This window comes from Canis lupus, chromosome 9 (genome assembly GCF_003254725.2).
Source record: "Canis lupus dingo isolate Sandy chromosome 9, ASM325472v2, whole genome shotgun sequence".
In the NCBI taxonomy this organism is placed as follows: domain Eukaryota; kingdom Metazoa; phylum Chordata; class Mammalia; order Carnivora; family Canidae; genus Canis; species Canis lupus.
The window spans coordinates 53595755-53615192 of record NC_064251.1 but is presented as its reverse complement, the minus strand read 5'-3'; the positions used below and the strand labels follow the sequence as shown (position 1 = coordinate 53615192).

The 19438-nt window shown below is 50.0% G+C and overlaps 1 protein-coding gene across 5 annotated transcripts in view; it reads right to left on the bottom strand.

Annotated features, from left to right (window-relative positions):
• Positions 1–4075: 4075 nt before the first annotated feature.
• Positions 4076–19438, bottom strand: part of MED27 (mediator complex subunit 27) — a 198910-nt gene continuing 183547 nt past the window's right edge. Inside the window, exons 7-9 of one of the 5 annotated variants that reach the window (XM_049114966.1) lie at positions 8743–8820; positions 7034–7113; positions 6421–6556 (exon numbers count right to left, since the gene is read on the bottom strand). In XM_049114966.1, the coding sequence (XP_048970923.1) occupies positions 7072–7113; positions 8743–8820 (120 nt within the window). In that variant the 3' untranslated portion in view covers positions 6421–6556; positions 7034–7071. Of the gene's footprint in view, positions 6557–7033; positions 7114–8742; positions 8821–19055; position 19438 lie in introns of all 5 variants that reach the window. The other 4 variants (XR_007413247.1, XR_003146997.3, XM_049114967.1 and 1 more) reach the window with 4 other exon arrangements.

Genomic DNA, 19438 nt, shown 5'->3' with positions numbered 1-19438 from the left:
ATGGGCAAAAGAGCCGCACAAACCTTTGACCTGAGATCAGCTACACGTGGCAAATAAAGCAGCACGTGGTGAGATCATTAACGGCATTAACTGTCAGAGAAATGCAGATACGAGCCACCCTGAGATAGCGCCTCACACCTTTCAAATGGTTCAAGTAAGAAGTAGTGACAACACCAAATGCTGGTAAAGATGTGGAGAAACTGGATCCTGCGCAGACTGCTGGCCGGAAGGAAAGGGATACAGCCCCTCTGGAAAGTGGCTTGGCAGTTGCTTTAAAACTAAAAAGAGGACTTAAAACTAAAACTAAAACTTAAAACTTTCTAAAACTAAAAAGAGCAACTGTAGTCCTGGGCACCCACAGCAACGGAAGCCGATGGTCTTGCACAAACACACACATGGGTGCTCACCGCAGCTTCACTCCTCAGAGCTACGAGCTGGAAACTACCACAAGTCCTCCCGTGGATAAACAGCTCAAGGGTGGTGATACACGGCATGGGACACTACCCAGCAACTAAGAGGAATGGGTTGCTGATACATGTAAAGACTCGGGTGAACCTCAAGGAAATTCTACCGAGGGAGAAAAGCCAATCTCGAGAGGACACGCTGCGCGTGATTCGGGGCGTGGGGTGCTGGTGAAAAAGACAGTCGTGGGGATGGGGAGCAGATGGCTGGCTGCCAGGGGATGGGGATGGGGGAGAGGAGAGATAGGATGAGGGGGCCTTGTGGGGAGCTGTCTTAGCTGTGGTAGTGGTCCCACAAAGCTGTGTAAGTGGTAGTAGTGCACAAGGCTATGCACAGACACACAGAGCATGTGCGGAGCTGGTAAAGCCTAGATGAACCAGCTTCTTGGTTTGGCTGCTGTACTACGGTGGTAAAATATGAACACTGGAGGGCAGGGGGCGGCTGGCAAAGGGAACATGGGACCTCCCTACACAAGTCTTTGCAACCTCCTGGGAACGCAGAATTATTGCAATGTAAAGATCTTAAGAAGCCCAGAGAGGGATTCATTGTCTACACCACAGTGGCCACACAGCAGAGGGAGATCATAACACAAAACAAAGCAAAGCCCCGAGGGCAAGGTCACTGCTGCCCACTCTGGTGGTGGGTGGGGGCAGGTTTGGGCCAGCTTGCAGAGGCTGCTGGCGGTCCGTCGGAACAGGCTCTGTTCTCTTCTGCTGGACCCGCAGCTGTCCACACTTAGGGAATGCATTTCCCAGGGGCCCTGGCAGCCAGGTCGGCCACGCGGCTCAGTTCTAAAAAGTCAAGTGGCCCTAACATATGCCAGTGCTCGGTTTGGGTCGTAGAACACCAGGCACATGTTCCTGTGTGTCCTTCCCTTTTAGTGAACCTGAAAGGCGCCCGCGGCCCAGCTTCCACGACGCAGACCATGTCCTAGGTCAGGTGGTGGCAGGGGAGCAGGAACAGTATCCTTGAGACACTGCATGGAGCCGAGCAGCCCTCTGATCTGAACCAGCCCCTCCCGAGCTCTGCAGCGTAAGAGAAGTAAGTGTCTGCCTTCTTTACATCACTGTGTTTTGGGGCATCTGTGCTATAGCAACTTAGCCTTTGCTAAATGGAAAAAAAAAAAAAAAAAAAAAGCAGGTTTGAAAACAGTACAAAGTGTGCTCACAGTTTTGGCAAAAAAAAAAAAAAAAAAAAGACACACACAAACATGTCCATAGGAGAGTCTGGGAAGAAAGGCGGCAAAGTGCTCTGGTAATGATCTTCTGCTAGTGGGAATTAGGGATATTTTTTTTCCTTTGCTCATCCACATTATCTAATTTTCTATAAAAGGAACGCATGTACTCCTATAGTAATTAAGAAAGCCAGCTGATGAGGGAGATGAGAGCTGGGAATCAGAGAAGTGGAGCAGCACAGTTAAGTAACAACCTGCCCCACAGCACAGAGGCTGACAAGGCTCGCTGGCGTCCCAGGCTGGCTCCCCAGCTCACGGCTGGCCCCTCTCACTGTCCCCCCTCCTCCCTCATTCCTCCCTTCCCTCCCGAGAGACAAGTGACTGTTTGTCTCTGTGGGGCTTGGGCAAACACGGTGCCAACGATGCCCGCTGCTGGCAGGACCGCCTGCTCAGCCAGCACCAAGCCAGAGCTCGTGTGGTCCCGGAGGACAGCCAATCTCCAGTGCAAATTTCAAACTCAATCAGCACAGAGACAGGATGGAGCTGTTCTTGAGTAACTTATCATCTTAAAGCTGCCGAGGTGGTGCTTTACCTGGATATGCTCGTGAACCTTGCGGTTTATCTCCTCAAGCACTAGGGAGATAATGACAGGGAGCAGCCAACCTGCAATTTAAAATTCAACTTGAAAGTGATTTTTTTGAGGTTCTTTCCCACTAACTGGAGGAGCTGGGGTGGGGATGAGAGCGGGTGAAGGATGGCGGAGATGGGGGAAGGAAGCCCGCCTGTCCTAGAAAGTGAAGCCTAATTATTCCCCCAGCAGACACAGATGGACTACAAGGACTTATCCTGGATGCACATTATCGCGCAGGCTTGAACAAGCTCCGAGCAGGTGCTGTGCAATTGGCCTACCCTTTCCTGTCAAACGCAGGACAATTAAAGTTCACCAAGATCACCCTCCACAGAGATCGTGCCAGCGGAGATGCAGCAGCTGGGAGGCACCCTACTTTGTCCTCTCTCCCAGGGACTCGATGGCCTGATGATGCCTCCCGTCAAGCTCTCCAGGTTCCAGATCTTGTGAGAATCCTTCTCTTCCCACCTAGGGTGACCCGACGAGGCTCTCGATTTAGCATCAGGCCCACACTCTGACAGCCTGGACGCAACGGCAAGTCTGCACATTAACACCGAAAGTTCATCGTTTTGTGCCGGCAGCTCTCGTCAGGGGTGTGAAGTAGAAAAATATCACTCGATACCAAAAGGCCACTTCCCAATTTAGTTCAGGAAAAAAAATCTGGACAACCCTGAACAGACGTCCTCATCACACTCTGCCTCTTCCTAACGACAGCCGCACTCACCAGCCGTGGCCTGGCCGGCAGGAAGTACAGGTAAGCATGGTGCTGCTGAAGCACCTGCCACACAGAGCTTTCCAGGCTTGGGCCAAGAGCACTTCTCAGGTGACACACCTCAGCAGGGCGGGGACGGGGCCGCTGCCTCTGCAGAGGAGGCTTCGCCCACAGGGCCCGATGACCTGGTCAGTCTGACATGCAGCCCCCTGGCGTACCGCTGTGTGAGATCCTGTCCTGATTCCTTGTCTAGATGCTGAGGGGAAGCGCCATGTACCCCCTTGGGATGCAGTGCCTGGCACAGAGCAGATGCTGAGCTGGCCAGCTAATGATTAAGTCACATACGATGCCTCGATCTGGCCTAGAGGTCACATCAGACAGCCAAATAGCATTTGGGTGCTGTACCCAGTGGTGGCCACGTTCCCCTCTGTGAGAGGCACCAAAGGACAATTCTGGGGCCCAATGCCTTGCTCCCAGGGGCAGCATGGCTCCGAGCTCCCCTCGTGATTTGCCACGCTGGAACTGGTCCCTACCCACCTCCAGTCTCTACTTTCGCCGACTTTGGATCAACATGTTCTCTGGATTTTACTGGTTGACACACAAAGCCAGTCTCCCTCAGGTCTATCTCTTAAATCACCAAGCATTCACCCTTCCAGCCCTGCTCACCTTTCTAGACCTTGGTACATTTCCTTTCAGCACTTAGGACTGAAGAGCATGAATGCCAGAGACGGAAAAGGCTCAAGGCTCGCTGGCCCAGCCCTTGTGTTTTTCCTTCCGCTTTTATTTAGGGAAAAAAACTTTAAAATGTATATAACATATTGAAAAATAATACATAAAACATAGGGAGCAGAATGGTATCTATGCATCACCCACAATGTGGCTGCGATGCCCAGCCACAGTGAATGATCCACTCATGGCCAATCTTTTTTCATCTATAATCACTCCCAGCTTCCCCTTCTCATGGTCACGACCAGCCTTCACCTTATGACAGGAACAGAGTTTTACCAAGGAACAGTGACACTGTGGGCAGGGGGCCAGAATTCAGGCCCTGGCTGTGCATACCCCCCAACATTCTGCTACAGCCACACTCCACCTGTGCTGGTATTTAATATTTTTCTTTAATGGTCCCACTTTTCTGCCTAAATACATTTGTTTAAAATGGAAACTTTATGCCTTCCTGTGAATGGGAAAAAAGCACCATTTGTCACGAATGGAAGGGATCACTAAACATGCCATGGAGAGAACAATGTCACTAAGCAGAGACTCCTGCCTGCCCGAGGCTCTGAACTCAAGGCCGGCTCGCTCTCTCTCCTGAATGCGGAGGTTGGCAACGGATTAGACCCTTGGTGCCAACAGGGACTTTCTTGCATCTGGGGCAATCAGGAGGATTCAAACAGTTAAAAATCCAAACAGCCTTCTCACAAGGTGATCTACTGTTACCATAATTTCATCATTCCCCCCACCTACCCATTTCCACATCTCTGATGGGTGCTGTCAGCCAGCTGGTATCATGACGTACTTGCCATTTCTACGTGCTCCAACCTGTTCATACTGTCATCACTGCACACGACAATGCACACTGCAGTCCCCTGGGGGCCGGTCCATGTGCCATTTAAATGTCTTAGAAAAGATGGGCAGCAATGACACGAGCTGTTGTTACAGATCCTACGTCCTCAATTCTGGATGTTCTCAAAAAGCAACAAACAAGTGTCTTATGAGACCAAAGGAGGGAAGAGACCTGTGAGTCAGTGAAGCAGTGTTCTGTTCTGTTACCAGGGATCGTCTGTCCCCCACTAAACAATGAAACTCCAGGCAGCAGAGATTGCCAGCCCCCTTAGAATAGATGAAAGATGTTTCAGAGCCATGAAAGGCTGGTGTGACCGACTCATGTGTCACACAGGATTCTCATTAAGGCCTGTGCCATGGTTTAATTGGCAGCATGCTTTTCTTTCTTAATGGTTCAGGAAATAATGGTGCTTCTCATGAGCGAGAACAGCTTGAATGTGACGACCACGGTATTTAGTCTGGAATCACTGGCTGTATGGACATGTTCATTTTCGCTGCCTCTCATCACACCTCCCCAGACTGGGCACTGAAAGTAGGCTCATTTCCTGGAACAGGGGTTCTCAGACTTGAGCTCATAGCAGAGTCCCCCACAGGCTTGTTAACAATCAGACTATTGGACCCCACCCCCAGAGCATCTTCTTCGGTTGGTCTGGGGCAGGGCCTGAGGCTCTGTGTTTTTAACCAGCCCCCATGGTGCTGGACCACACCTTGAATGGCATGGTCTTATCCTTTCTTTTCCCTTTCACTAAATCCTCTTTGTCCTCAGCTCCTTTAACCCTGGTGGGGGTAGGAGGGGAGGGCCTGAGTGGTACTAGAACCCAGGTGGGAACCACCCATTCTTTTGGACATCTCAAGAAGGCAGTGTCTCTCTGGCAGCTTCATTGCAAAGAGAACATCTGAAGCATAGGCTGGCCTGGGAAAGCTCTAGGAAACTTCCCCTTCCTTCAAGACTTTCACCAGGTCAATGCTTCTTCATATAAACAGGTTATGGCTTTCAGTGTTGGGGTCAAAGCTCTGTATGAACTCGGCAGACGGCGCTGGAATCTGCTCATATTTAGAACAAAATATGGTACAAGCAAGCCAGGCACCCCTCTCATGCCTGCTCACATGTGTTCTAGCTGGTAACATGGGCAGAGATTCCTTTCCTTTTGGTATGTACGTGTGTTACTGCTTTAGCAAAAAGAAACATCTGTGCGCTTTTTTCCTCAAAAAGAACAATCCATTTTTCAAACTGCAAAAAAGTCTTTGAAATGGAGTATTTGCCAACACTGCCCTCTCTCCTAAAAGCAAGATGCAAGGAAATGTGTCCTCAGAACAATGTTTTAAATGCAGACATTACTAAGTGGTTTTTTTTCTTCAAAAGGGCCAGATCTGCTCACATGTTCACCCAACTGAATGTAGAAGGTGCTTTAAGAAACAGGAGACAAAGCCCTGTCCGGGGTATAAAAGGTTTACTGCTTATTAAAAAAAAAAAAAAAAAAAAAAAAAAAAGTTATAAAACAAAACACCCAGCCTGACAATATGTATGAACATGGGCTCTTTCAAATGATAACGGCTCGTGAAAATGACTTAGAACACAGACCTAGGAGGATCAACTGGCCAGCTGCTTACAAGGACGTGCTGCAAATTTTCCTGATTCTGAGTTCTATAAAGTTCCTCTCTGCCTTCCACATACCAGTTATAGTGTGCAATGTGTCCCATCAACACAAGATGGAATCTGCTCTGCAAGAGGATTGGCCTTAACATACGACTTGCTGCTAGGAAAACGGGGCAGAGTGGCGGTACTGGCATCTGGGCAGTGAGGACAGTCCGAGCCATTGGTCTGCTTGTCTGGGAAGTGCTGGGTGGGGCCTGCAGGCAGGACTGGGGCTGGGGCCGGTCACTGCCGGCAGGTGTCATGGAAGGCTTCGAGGGTTCGGAAATCCCTCCACGTCGGGGGAAGGCCATCTTGTAGAAACTTCCCGCAGCGTTGGCACGGGGCCTGGAACAGCTTTATGTAACTTCTTAACCAGGTCTAAAAAGAGAAGTGAAGAGAGAAATAAAAGAAATGGGATCTGGGTGCTTCCAATGTCATCCTTCCCGTCAAGCCTAATGATCTCGAGGCCGGAGAACTCAAGTTGGCTGGGACCCAAAAGATGGCCTGTGATTTCACAAAGCCCTGCATACAGAATCCACAAGGTCATAATGCTGCTGATTTTCAGTTCTGGCACTGCCCTCCCCCACCCCCACCCCCACCCCAACTGAGGGAGTTTTTAAAATACAAATTCCTCCTCTTAGGGGCAGGAAGTGCTCTTGGAAGAGCAGCTATGCCCTGGAGCATGGCCTGTGGCTCGGGGCTGCACATAACCACGTTTTACTTCTGTGCCCTGTGGCTCCTGAATATGTGCACTGATCCTTGCCTTGTCCCCGGCCGAGGGGCGGGCATGGACACGTGTGGAGGAAGACTTTGCATTGATGACAATGTTCAAACTCTCCACTGAGGTCAACATACCTTCTTTCTAATTTGATTTCAGAGGTCACTGCTCACTGTCACAACGTGGCCCAATGCACCTGGGGGAGGGCAGGGACAACCTGGTGCCACCAAATAACATTATAAGCGGCAAATACACACTTGAGTGGTTCAGAGTGCAGAGTTCTCTCAGGCATCATACATAAGGATGAGACTCACATAACTCAATTCTCAAACTCAAGGAGATTCAATACCAAAACAAAACAAAACAAAACACACCGCCCCCCACCACCAACAAAAAAAACCCCAACCCACAACAATAGGCAAGTTAAGCAAGTTCTCACTGTGACAGGGGCACATGAATCTCATCATTTAATGTCGTCCTGAATTACATCGATGAGAGAAAATTGTTCTTTGAAGAGGTAGGTCGAGTGTATTGATACAAATCCTTCTATCTTCATCACAGCTGCCTTCATGGTGGCAGGCTATGGCCCATTGATACTGTCCCCCTTCTAAAGGCCAGGTGTTTGAGGGTTTGGCAATAAATGTGAGAAGGTTGATGGATCACTCAGCTAAACTATTTATCCTTCAGTGCTGATCCAATTCAAATCCTCCCCTAACCCCAAAGTCAGTTACCAAAGGGAAATCGGGCATGACAACAAGTTAGGTTAAATAGCAAGACTAGCTGCCCAGAAATGACTGTCAGCTGAATTGTCCTCTCGACACATGAAGAGCTGCTCTGTGTGTGGCCCCAGCTGAGTGCCTGGGTTTGATCATTCACCCTCCCCAGCACCGTGAAGCAGATCAATAAGTCGGGTTTGTGTCTTCCAAGAAATGAACTGCAGGTATTCTAAGAAGCTCACTTGCTGAGGCAAACCATGATGGGATGAAGCGGGTAAGCACTATTCCACCTGGCTGTCAACACTCATTTGGACTTGCTAACAGGTGTCTTCTGAGTAGGTCTCTAACTGGCAGCCTTCCTAGTGTGAACTGAAAAGGGAGTTTTAGCCTCAGTGAAAGATGGAGCCTACTGAGGTGAGAGCATGAAGCCATGTCTGCATGATGTGAAACACACAGCTGCCAGTTCTGCCAGGATCTGATGGAGCTGGCTGATGGGCCAGCTTGGGCCAAATGTTGGTCATGTGACAGATTTGGGCCGAGGTGTGCAGATGAATCGGCTTGAGGGGTGGCGGGGAATCCTGACTTGTAGTGTTTGCTGATTTCTTGGTGTAAACATTCTGGTTCAATTTCCAGGTATCATGCTTAAATAACCAGGTTGCAAAATTCTCAGCACTTAATAGGATGGCAGGAGGTGACTCCCATACACCAGGGCAATGGCTGTTTGGAGGGTCGTTCCCCATCCCAAGTTTCAACTCTGAAAATGTACATGTCTTGGGGACACTGCAAGATTTGTCTTAGTCACCGCTACCCACTCAGTACCAAGCACAGGGCCTGGCATAGATGAGGAGCTCAATAAATATCTATTGACTAAATCAATGTGGGGAACTGTGTTAGGAGATCACTTCTGAAACCACCATTTGTTCAGCATGACAGAAGACACCAGTTAATTAAGTGGGAAACGGTTTCTCATAAATCCCTTCCCGGTTTAAAGAAATCAGTTCTATGCTGGCCCATCTCCCATTACGAGGCCCTGGTGATCTAGAGACGGAGCAGCCACCTTCTGATCTGCTGGCTCGTACCTGGAGGGAGTCAAGGTTTCCAAAGGAGATTCGGCTCTTAAGGCCACTTACCATGAAGGATCTGACCACGACGTCAGGCATCTGTGGCAGCTGATAGTGAAGCAGGGCAGTGGTGGCATGGTCTGTCACCTGGAACCAAGGATAGCAACTGGAGTCAGAGGCCACCCGAAACCAGCACAGAGAAAACAAAACCAATGCGTTCTCTTGATAGGATAAACCAATCTGCTTCTGAACGTCTCTTGGAGAAAAGGACATCTAAAATAAAATCTCAAGTACAAAAATTAGTTAGCAGAGTTGGGGGCAGGGACCAGGGAGGAGGAGTGTTGTAGGTAGAGAGGACGCAAAGTATCCAGGTCTGGAGGCAAGAGGCGTGAGTTCCAGCAACTACCAGGCCAGGGATAGCCCCTGAGGGAGGGGTGTGGCCAGAGGCCAGCAGAGAGGGGAAGACGGGGCAGATCACAGAAATGTTCCTAAGCCAAGTCACGGCAGGGAACACAGCATGGATGCAGAGAAGCTTTTCCACCTGTCCACATTCGACTTCATCTTTACACCAGACCGATGTCCCTGGCAGGGTAACTGGTCTTTCTGTCCCTGCAATTTTCATTCTGTCTCACAATTTGTAGTTGTAGAGATTTTATGATTCCGTCACCCAGCATCTGGTAATTTCTGATGATCTTTCCTTCGAGTCTCACGTTTCCATTACTCTTGTTGAGGAGCCTTGCCACTCAAAGTGTGGTCTTCTCTTCAAAAGCTATGGCCTATTTCAGCATCCTGGTGGGTCATACCCACTGTCCCCAAACTCCAAGTAGGGGCCGAGGGCACGACTGCATTAGACCCTACTAGAGGTCCCAGTGACCAGAAAGAATGCACACTGGGCTAAAGTCCCAGCGCTGTCCCGCGACCTCTATCCAACTACTTAATGTCTCTGGGTCTCAACATCCCTTCTGAAAAACAAAGGAGTAGTCTAAGATCCCCTGTAGTTCTGCAATTTGATACCACAAGCTGCTAATGCCTGCCATTGATCTGCAAATTAATAGATGATACCTAATTTGACAGTTGTGTTCAAAATCATAGTTTAGCTGACTGTCCCTCACTGGGGATTCTTGTCACTATGAATGTTGTGATTAAAAGCCAAAATGAGGGGATCCCTGGGTGGCTTGGTGGTTTCGTGCCTGCCTTTGGCCCAGGGTGCCATCCTAGAGTCCCGGGATGGAGTCCCGCGTCGAGTAGAGTCCCAGCATGGAGCCTGCTTCTCCCTCCTCCTGTGTCTCTGCCTCTCTCTCTCTATCATAAATACATAAAAATAAATCTTTAAAGACAAAATGAAACAACCACACACACACACAAAAAAACCCAAAAAACCCCAAAACCCTACCAAGTAAATGATCAGTTTTGTTGAGCAGGAGTAAACAAACATGGGTCTACCTGGTGTAGGCTCCTTGGTTTTCTACCTGTCACAAGACACCATGTGACGTGCCAATGGACCTAAGCAGCAGTGGGGGGAAGCAATCCAGTGGAAGGAACCTGGAAGGGCCGCTCCAGGTTCCACATGGTAAGTGGCAAACTCACCAGATTCCCAGATGTCAGTTCAGCCAAGGTCAGAGAGGCCACACCCCAAAGCGTGAGGGTACAGGCTCCCTAACTTACAGAACCTGAGCCTCACCTGCCCTAAATAAATGGCCACACATGTGGTGCACCTCCCTTCCAGCCAGGCTACAGCTTTGCCTCTCATCTCCCCTCTGCTCCTCCCGATGCCAGATGAGTACTCTTTCCCTGCTGGACTTCCATGGCCTGCCTGGTGGCTGGAGAACCCACAAGACGATAAGCTCTGTGGGGACAGGTATCATGCCCATCTCGTTGATGTTACATCCTCTCAAGGCCTAGAACATCACCTAGCATCTAGCAGGTGCTCAATACATATTTGTTGAATAAAGAAAAAAAACTTAAAAATGTCCACTCACGAAAGGCCACATACCAGGGACATTTGTACTCGCTTTCTTGAAAATATAGCTACAGGTCATGTATCCAACATTGCTGAGAAATTGTTACCCAAGTGACTTTCAAGATAAGTGGTACTTATCCTTTCAAGCGCAGACTGGTTTTATTTTAAGCATTTCTGACAGACAGCTTTCTAAAATGAGCAATGCTTTTTTTTTTTTTTAAACAGTAGTAATGATAATTTGGCAAGATGGTGGGTGGTGATCAGTGGGGTGAAATTATGGCTACAAAACACAGCAAAGCAAACTGGGTCGGTCCCTGTGCGTGGAGGCTGCTTCCTACCCACCCAGACCCCTTGCTAAATAAAACCACCCAGGCAAGTGCCATTTCATGGGAAATTTATAAAAGAAAGAATTTCTGGAGAATTCTTTCTGCAGCCCCTACTATTTATTTTACAATGCTTTTAACAAGCCCTGCCCTACACATTAGTGCTGTCACAGCAGGGATGCCAGGCTTGCTGGTGTGCTGCCGTCCCCTAGTTCTGGGTGTGCTCCTTCCTCAACAGCTCATCACTAGCCCCAGGAGTCCCCTGGGACAAGCCCAGATTCAGCCACTTTAGTAGCCTGAGCACCTGTCCTGGGGCCAGGTTCCTCAGTCACACTGGCCACTCAGAGGTCATGCCCCCAGGCTGGGGGTATATTGGCCTTTTTTGGCTGCACATTTTCTTTGCTTTTCTTTGTAGAATTTTTAACACGGAATATTTTATATGACCAACATATAAAATTCAGCAGCATAACTGAAGTGGGTGTATTCTCCTTGTTTTCATTTTATAGAAGAGGAGATGGTGACTTCCAGAGGTTGAGAAGATGGCTAGGTCACACAGCTAGTGAGGTGCAGCGGGTGTTTTGAGTCCAGACTGCAAGGCCAAATCAAACCTGGGCCATTCCTCCCAATAGGAACCCCCAGCCAGCAATGCAGGTTCTGAAAAGGCGCATGCCGCAGGTGCCCAGGCATCGTCTGCCCACACGTCTCAGCCCAGTGAAGTTGTTGGGAAGCCACAGTACAGACCAGAAATGCAGGCTGGGGATTTGTAAATGTGGTTGCTGGATACCTGGCTACTTGAGAGCAGAACAACTGAATGAACCAGAAAATGTGCTCTAGATCCCGCTCCAGATATGCCACATTGCTGTTTTGGCATCTAGCTCCCAGATAGGGCACCTAATTAGCTTCTCTTAGTCGGTTGGCAACCTGGCCAAATTTAGCCACTTTCTCTAAAGGTCCAGTATAAATTACTCCCTTAAACTGCCAAACGGTGGCATTTTTTTTTCTCGTGCTGGTATGATCATTTAATTTCCCATCACTAATGACAGACATCTTAATGGACCATCTTAATAACCAGATTTGTTATATTTTCTTTCCCTTCCTCACAAACTTCTCCATTACTGGTTTTGGGGCTCCTGTGACCAAACTCCAAAGCACCAGGCTAGGCATGGCTGTAGAATGCGGGGAAAATTCACCCTACGATGATTTTCCTTTCCGTAAAAGCATTCTACCTTCACTGTTTTCTTGTTTTACAGTTTTCAATAACAAAGTGGTTTTTTCTTTTTAATTAATTTTTTTTCTTCAGCATCCAAGATGTTGAAAATAAAACAACAACAGGGGGATCCCTGGGTGGCGCAGCGGTTTAGCGCCTGCCTTTGGCCCAGGGCGTGATCCTGGAGACCTGGGATCGAATCCCACATCGGGCTCCCGGTGCATGGAGCCTGCTTCTCCCTCTGCCTATGTCTTTGCCTCTCTCTCTCTCTCTCTCTCTCTGTGACTATTATAAATAAAGAAATAAATAAATTAATTAATTAAAAAAAAAACAACAGGCCTGGGGCAACAAAATATTTTTGCTATTAACTAATTTAATTTAAATCTACTCTGTGTTAGCCCGGTGGAGGCTCGGGCCCCACTGTAATGTAAGTACGGCTCATAAGATTCCATTGGGAGATGAAAGCCACCCAGACCAGCAGGGGAGGCTGACGATGGGCACTAATGCCCCTCAGGAGGAAGGGAGGCCATTCATCCCTCCAGTGAGTGCTGGTTAGGAAAGCATCGGAGAACAGATGAAAGCAGCCCCCGAGCCCATGGTAAGGGAGGGAAGAGAAGACAAGAAACAATAGCCAAACTGTGGAAGGAGCCTCGGTGCCCTTTCGAAAGATGAATAGATAAAGAAGATGTGGTCTATGTATACAATGGAATATTACTCAGCCATTAGAAACGACAAATACCCACCATTTGCTTCCATGTGGATGGAACTGGAGGGTATTATGCTGAGTGAAATAAGTCAATCAGAGAAGGACAAACTTTATATGGTCTCATTCATCTGGGGAATATAAAAAATAGTGAAAGGGAATAAAGGGGAAAGGAGAAAATATCAGTGGGAAATATCAGAAAGGGACACAGAACATGAGAGACTCCTAACTCTGGGAAACGAACAAGGGGTGGTGGAAAGGGAGGTGGGCGGGGGGTGGGGGTGACTGGTGACGGGCACTGAGGGGGGCACTTGACGGGATGAGCACTGGTTGTTATGCTATATGTTGACAAATTGAACTCCAATAAAAAAATAGTGTAAAGATTAAAAAAAAAATAAAAAAAAAAAAGAAAGTAACAATACACCAGTGAGGACAGGAGAAGTACAGGCATGGAGAGACAGGGCCACTCACAAAGCTGTGGGGAGGGGTGCCTGGCTGGTTCAGTCCACAGAGCATTGCAATTCTTGATCTTGGGGTCTTGAGTTCGAGCCCCATGCTGGGGGTAGAGCTTACTTAAAAACCAACAACAACAACAACAACAACAACAACAACAAAACCAAAAAGCAGTGAATAGCAGCCACACAGGGGCTTTGCCAAGAGGTGTCCCTTTTCACCTCCAAGCAAGGAACACTGCAGATGCTCTGGCTCAGTGTGGGTGCACTTCCCCCTCTGGCTCAAGGCTGTGTCACACTGGAGAGTTACTCTGAGTAGCATGACATTCCCATTGCCCATCACAAATCCTAGGGGCTTTATCAATCTCACTTTCAGCTTCCTCTTCCTCCTCTGCTAACTTGGGTGTACTGAGATTCTGTCCCCAGCTCAAACAGGCAGAGAAGGGCTTTGGGCACCCAAACTGGCAAGGAACTAAGCTCTGGGGGAGAAAGGAATCTTTCAAGAAACAGCTGCCAGTCAACACTCTGGTGAAGGAGATGCCAGTCAAAACAAGACTCCCGAAGCTCCCCCACCATATTGTGTGCAAGGCTGACGTCTTCACTCCAGGACCTGAGAAGAAGAGGGTGCTTGGGAGATCACGAGTTGTGTTGGCCAAAGCCAAAGCAGAGCTGCCTGTTAAGAGCTGCGGCCCCGCATGAGGTGGTCTACACCACTCAGCTTGGGAGGCATCGGGGCTTGGGAGCCAGACCATGTGGGCCTGAGTGTTGTCTGTTACTTATGAGCCACATGACCTTGGACAAGGATTAAATGTGCCAATTTAGGGAAAGCACTGAACAGCAGCACCCACTCACAGTGAGTCTTTCCCTTTCTCTTGCCCAATCCTCACAACCACTGTGGGAGGGCGCTGTGAGGAGCCTGTCCATTTCCGAGAGGGAGTGGTCACAGCAAGGTTAAGTGACCTGCCTACTCAGGCAGGTCCAGAGCAGCACACCCAGGCCACCTCCTCCCTTTAAAGGAATGGCCCCCAGAACTCTCAGGGAGGGAGGACTTCATGCCCCAGCTCTTGGCACTCACACGACTCTCCCTTTGACTCTTGCCTGCTGCTACATCCCAAATGCCCATCCCAAAAGGGCTGGACACGAAGCTCTCCGCATCTCATGAGTCTCTGGCCATGCAGAATGAGGGGGGCAAGGGGGCAAACACAAGTCTAAGGCTGAAGAATAAAGGGGATGCAGAAGAGAGAGGGTATCAAGACCAAATTCCTCTTCCTACTGGTGGTCTCTGGTCAGCTGCTGGGGAGAGAGGACAGGGGTAGGGCCAGCAAGGCTGAAGGTCAGCCCCACAGAGCCCAGGGTTCCTGGTGGCCACAAAGACCTTGTTTTGTTTTGTTTTTTATCTGTTGGGGAAGAACAAAGGACAGAGTGACGGCATGCAGAAAAGGGGCAGCAGGACACAGGGAGGGGGCAGAAGCTCTCAATGTGCTATCATTCCTTGGCAGTTTACTCTTCTAAAAAGATGGTCTGGGGATGCCTGGGTGGCTCGGCAGCTCAGGGTGTGATCCCAGAGTCCAGGATTGAGTCCCACATCGGGCTCCTTGCGAGGAGCCTGCTTCTCCCTTTGCCTGAGTCTCTGCCTCTCTGTGTCTCTCATGAATAAATAAAATCTTGATAGATAGATAGTCTGTTGTACCGATCTTCCCCGACTCACGACAGGGGGTTACATCCCGATAAACTCACTGTTAAGTTGAAAGTGCATTTAATGTACTTAACCTGGCCTACCTTATGTGTGCCCTGAACACTTAACTCGCCTACAGCTGGGCAGAATTGTCCTGCACAAAGCCGATTTTATAATAAAATGCAGAGTATCTTATGTAACGTACTGAATACTGTACTCAAAGTGATGCACAGAATGGTTGCCAGCCTGGGGGTTGGTCACCTCATGGAGGTGGGGCTGGCCGAGTGCTGCAGCTGCTGCCTGGCATCATGAGAGAGGATCATACCACTCCCTCATTGCTAGCTTGAGAAAAGATCCAAATTCAAAATTCGAACTATCGCTTCTACTGAATGTGTGTCGCTTTCGCACCTCATAAAGTAGAAAAATCCTAAGTTGAACTCCTGTAAGTCAGGGATTGTCGATACTGCATTTACTTGGTGGCATACGGCCTGTCCTTGGGGATTCCCGGGCTCGCCAAAGGCGGAGTCTTCACCTTGCCTATGTACGGGCTTCCAGGCCAGAGTGGAAACTGTGTGGAGCAGCAGAGGTGAGGAGTGCAGAGGTGAGATGGTGCCAGGCACCATCCCTCAGCTTCTGAAAGGAAGTCTACACTGGGGGCCAGGATGGGTGTGGTGAAGAAGCTCCCCAAGGTGACTGTGACGTTAGCAGCATTAGGGACCACGGATGAACAGGCTGCTGTGGGCTACTGCCTGCTTCCCACCCATGGATGCTGAGCCAGGCCTGGGCTCGGGCATTTGGGTGCCACTCTTCTCACTACACAGCACTGATGGCATCAACTCAAATGCTTGCCACACAGCCCGTGAGGCCCAAGGCCACCCCCACTAAGCCAGCAGAGCTGAGGCTTCTGTTAAAAGTGTATCCCACAAGATTAATAGGGAAAGTTAAGTACCCAAGTGTTTAGGAGCTGCTTATTTAAAAGAGCAGTCTGGTAGAAACCCAGATCCTGGCTTCCCTTCAGCCAATACCTGCTTCTATATACTCTGAAGAGAACATTCTCTCTGGCCTACATTAACATAACCAAAGGCGGCGTGCTGGGAAAGGTGATGTGGAGCTGTCAGGAGACCGGGTTCAGTCGTGGATTCATCACTAATTATCGGGGTGACCTTGGCTGCATCACTCTCCCCGCTGGCCCTGGGAAAGGAGCACAAGGCTGGGATCACTGGCGCCCCAGTGGACGCTGCTGCAGGGCCTGGACACACGTCCTGAGGGTACACCTGTTCTGAGCTCCACCCTCAGGCCTGCCAGGGTGACATTAAAGCCCTTTGTTCTTTTAAAAAGGATGAGCTGATCTGTCCCACTCCAGGAACCTACCCCCCCTGCCCTGATGTGACCCTCTACCTCCCCCTGTAGTCCTCAGTTTCTGGACCAGCCACAAAGGGCTTGGAGCACCCAGCTCAGAACCGGGGAGGCTGTCAGCCCAGTATGACTCTTGTGCTAGAAGCCTCTTCCCACCTTGATGGGCTTCAAAGAGACTCTGGAGCACAAGCCAAACATGTGCCAGTTGGTTGTACACATGCTGCAAGTCAAAGAATAAACAGGAACTACTTTCATTCACTGGATATACTTTAATGCTACATAAGGAGATCAGTCCAAGAGTCTGGAGTCTCTACTCAGGGTTCTGCCAAGGACGGACCCACCCTTAAGGAGAGGGGCCCTGGGAACCTCTCGGAATGAGAACATTCTCTGTGGGTCCAGGAGTCAAAGATGTGAACCTCGTGTGTTAAATGTTTAAAGAGACAGTAATCCCTGCCAGCAACACTGCTCTGAGGAGGAGCACTGGCTTTATGAAGAATATTTAAAACAGTCCCAGAAGTACTCATTCCATGAAAAGAGAAGCCATCATTATTTCAAAATGGGAATGCTATGAAGTCAGTCCTGAAAGTGCTGGGGGGCTGTGGATGATGGGGGGCAGGGCAGGGACATGCTTCTAAAACCGGGATAAAAGTACAGTAGAGCAGAAGCAGGCAGTTTCGTTTTTATTATGCGGCCCGAGTCTCTAATCTGTACCCTGGATTTGTATGCTGTGGGTTCACCGGGCCTGGAGGCCTGAGGAAAAAGCATCGCAGTCCGGGGGGACTGGGGATTACTCAGACAAGATCAATACTTCCCTCTCTGCTTGATGAAGGGGCCATCTGCACGGGCTTTGATGGGCTTCTAGCTGCCCCCTGGGGCTTGGCGGTGCTGCTGGGGGTAAGACCAGAGGCAGGGCTGTCCAGGTGGGACTGGACAGGTGAGGATGGACCCTACTGCTCCATCTTGCTGGAGAAGTGGCCATAGTCTTGAGATCAAGCTGCCTGAGAGGGGTGTGAGGCCTTGTCTATAGAGTATTGAATATAATATACTAGGGCCTCCATAAAGGAGTTTTTGTTTGGTTTTGAGGGTTTCACTCCTATTTCTTTCTTTATTTTAAAAAAGATTTTCTTCCTTTATTTGACAGAGAGACAGAGAGCACAAGTAGGGGGACTTGCAGAGGGGGAGGGAGAAGCAGGCTCTCTGCTGAGCAGGGAGCCCAATGCGGGGCTCGATCCCAGGTCCCCGGGGTAATGACCGGAGCTGAAGGCAGACGCTTCACCCACGGAGCCACCCAGGTGCCATCCCCCCAATCTCTTTAAAGTGGCAGCCAAGATGCCACGGATGCCCTGAAGGGAAGCCCCTCAACTCCCTGGGTCCAAGTGCAGACTGCCTGCAGATTTTCTCCAGAGGAAAAACAATCACAATAAACCACGCACATGCCCAGAATCTGCAGGGAACTTGGAAACACTGTGGAATGGCATGTGAGGCCCTCGATGACCTGGGTCCCAGCTTTGTCTCCCTCAGGTCCATGACATGCTCCCACATTGCCAGCTGCTCCAAGGATCCCTCCCCATAAGCCTGCTCCCCTGAAGCCCTCCGGCCCCCTCTGCCTGTGCCTCAAGCGGCACCTGTGGACACCCCAGCCCTGCGCTTGCCTGTGACCAGGAGCCCTGCCTCACCCCAGGCTGTGGTCTCCGTGAGGATGAGGCCACGCTGGGCCTACCTCAGGGCATGTATGCAGAGGACAGTGCTCAAAGAGGTGGCTCTGCTCTGGTGCCACTCACCTGACAGCACCCTGATATGTAGACAGGATTCTATTGATTTATTTTTGGCCAGTGGTGTTAGGGGAGCAGAGTGAAAGAGGGATTTGGGAGTGGGAAAGTCTGGGGTCATGGGCCACTGCAGGGAGGAGGGTCTGGGTGAACAGGGAAACGCCAGAGTGGCCACAAGGGAACTCTCCAGAATCCCAACCAGCCTGAAGCTTCTGCCAAAGCCCTTGTGCAGGGCTGAGAGGAGCTGCACACAAAAGGTCCTTGACATTTCCCAGGATTAAGGAATTAAAGCTCTTCATTTAGATGAACGAAAGAGAGTTCAACACTTTCCAGATGGTAAAATGCCAGATTCTGTTGCTGGCTGCCAGCAAAGTCCAAGCCCCAAAGATACCTGAACTGTTCTGTACCCACTTGGTGTGATGTTATTTTCTGCAGGAACAGTCTTGCAGTTAGAGAAACACATCCAAAGACATCTGGGCTCCCAAGAAAATCCAGACAATCCCACCTACTTCCCTACCAAAGCCGAGGCAACTGTAGGGGAAAGATGCCGGTGTGCAGAGCAGGGTGCGGGGAGCCCTGCCAATGAGTTGGCTCTGCCAACACTGTGCCGGCTGCCTTCTGCCCAGGCCTCGCTGGGCAGGGAAACAGGAGGTCACCAGGGGGGCCGCGAGCCCTCTCCAGACATGAGGGAATGTTCCAGGTCCTGGGGCTGTGACTGTGTTGGGATGTTGGGGCTGCCCGAAGGACACTGCTGGGTGGTTGTAATTCTAGGTGCCTTACTACCCGTGTGGCTCACTCTCTGACCAGGAGTGGAGATCATATGCCTGAAGAAAAGAGGGAGGGTGCTGTGGTGGGAGTGTGTGGGGTGTTCATGGCAGCCGGTCTTTGGTTCGCTTCACAAAGATCACCTAAGGTAAAGTGGGCCACACGCACACACCTGGCCATGGACTGTGAGTTCCGTGCCTCTTTCCCTGACCAGGAGAGGAGCGGCAGCTGTCACACACTGAGTGCTTCCTCTGGGCAATCATAGAGCTCAGAACTTCACGTGGAACCTTCAGAGTACACACCCCACGAGGCAGGTTCTATTACGTCCCCTTTTTGTGGCCAAGGGACCTGAAGCACGGAGAGGGGCTACATCGCCAGCTGGCCAGTCCACACAAGGCAGAGCTGGATGTACATCCAGGCCAGTCTGATGCCAGAACCTGAGTCTTCACATCTGTGTCCACGATGAAGAGACCACGGAGAGGCAACGGTGGAAACACGAGGAGGCATGAGGAGTGATCATCAAGGTGAGAGACTGGTGGGAGGAGGAGAGTTTCC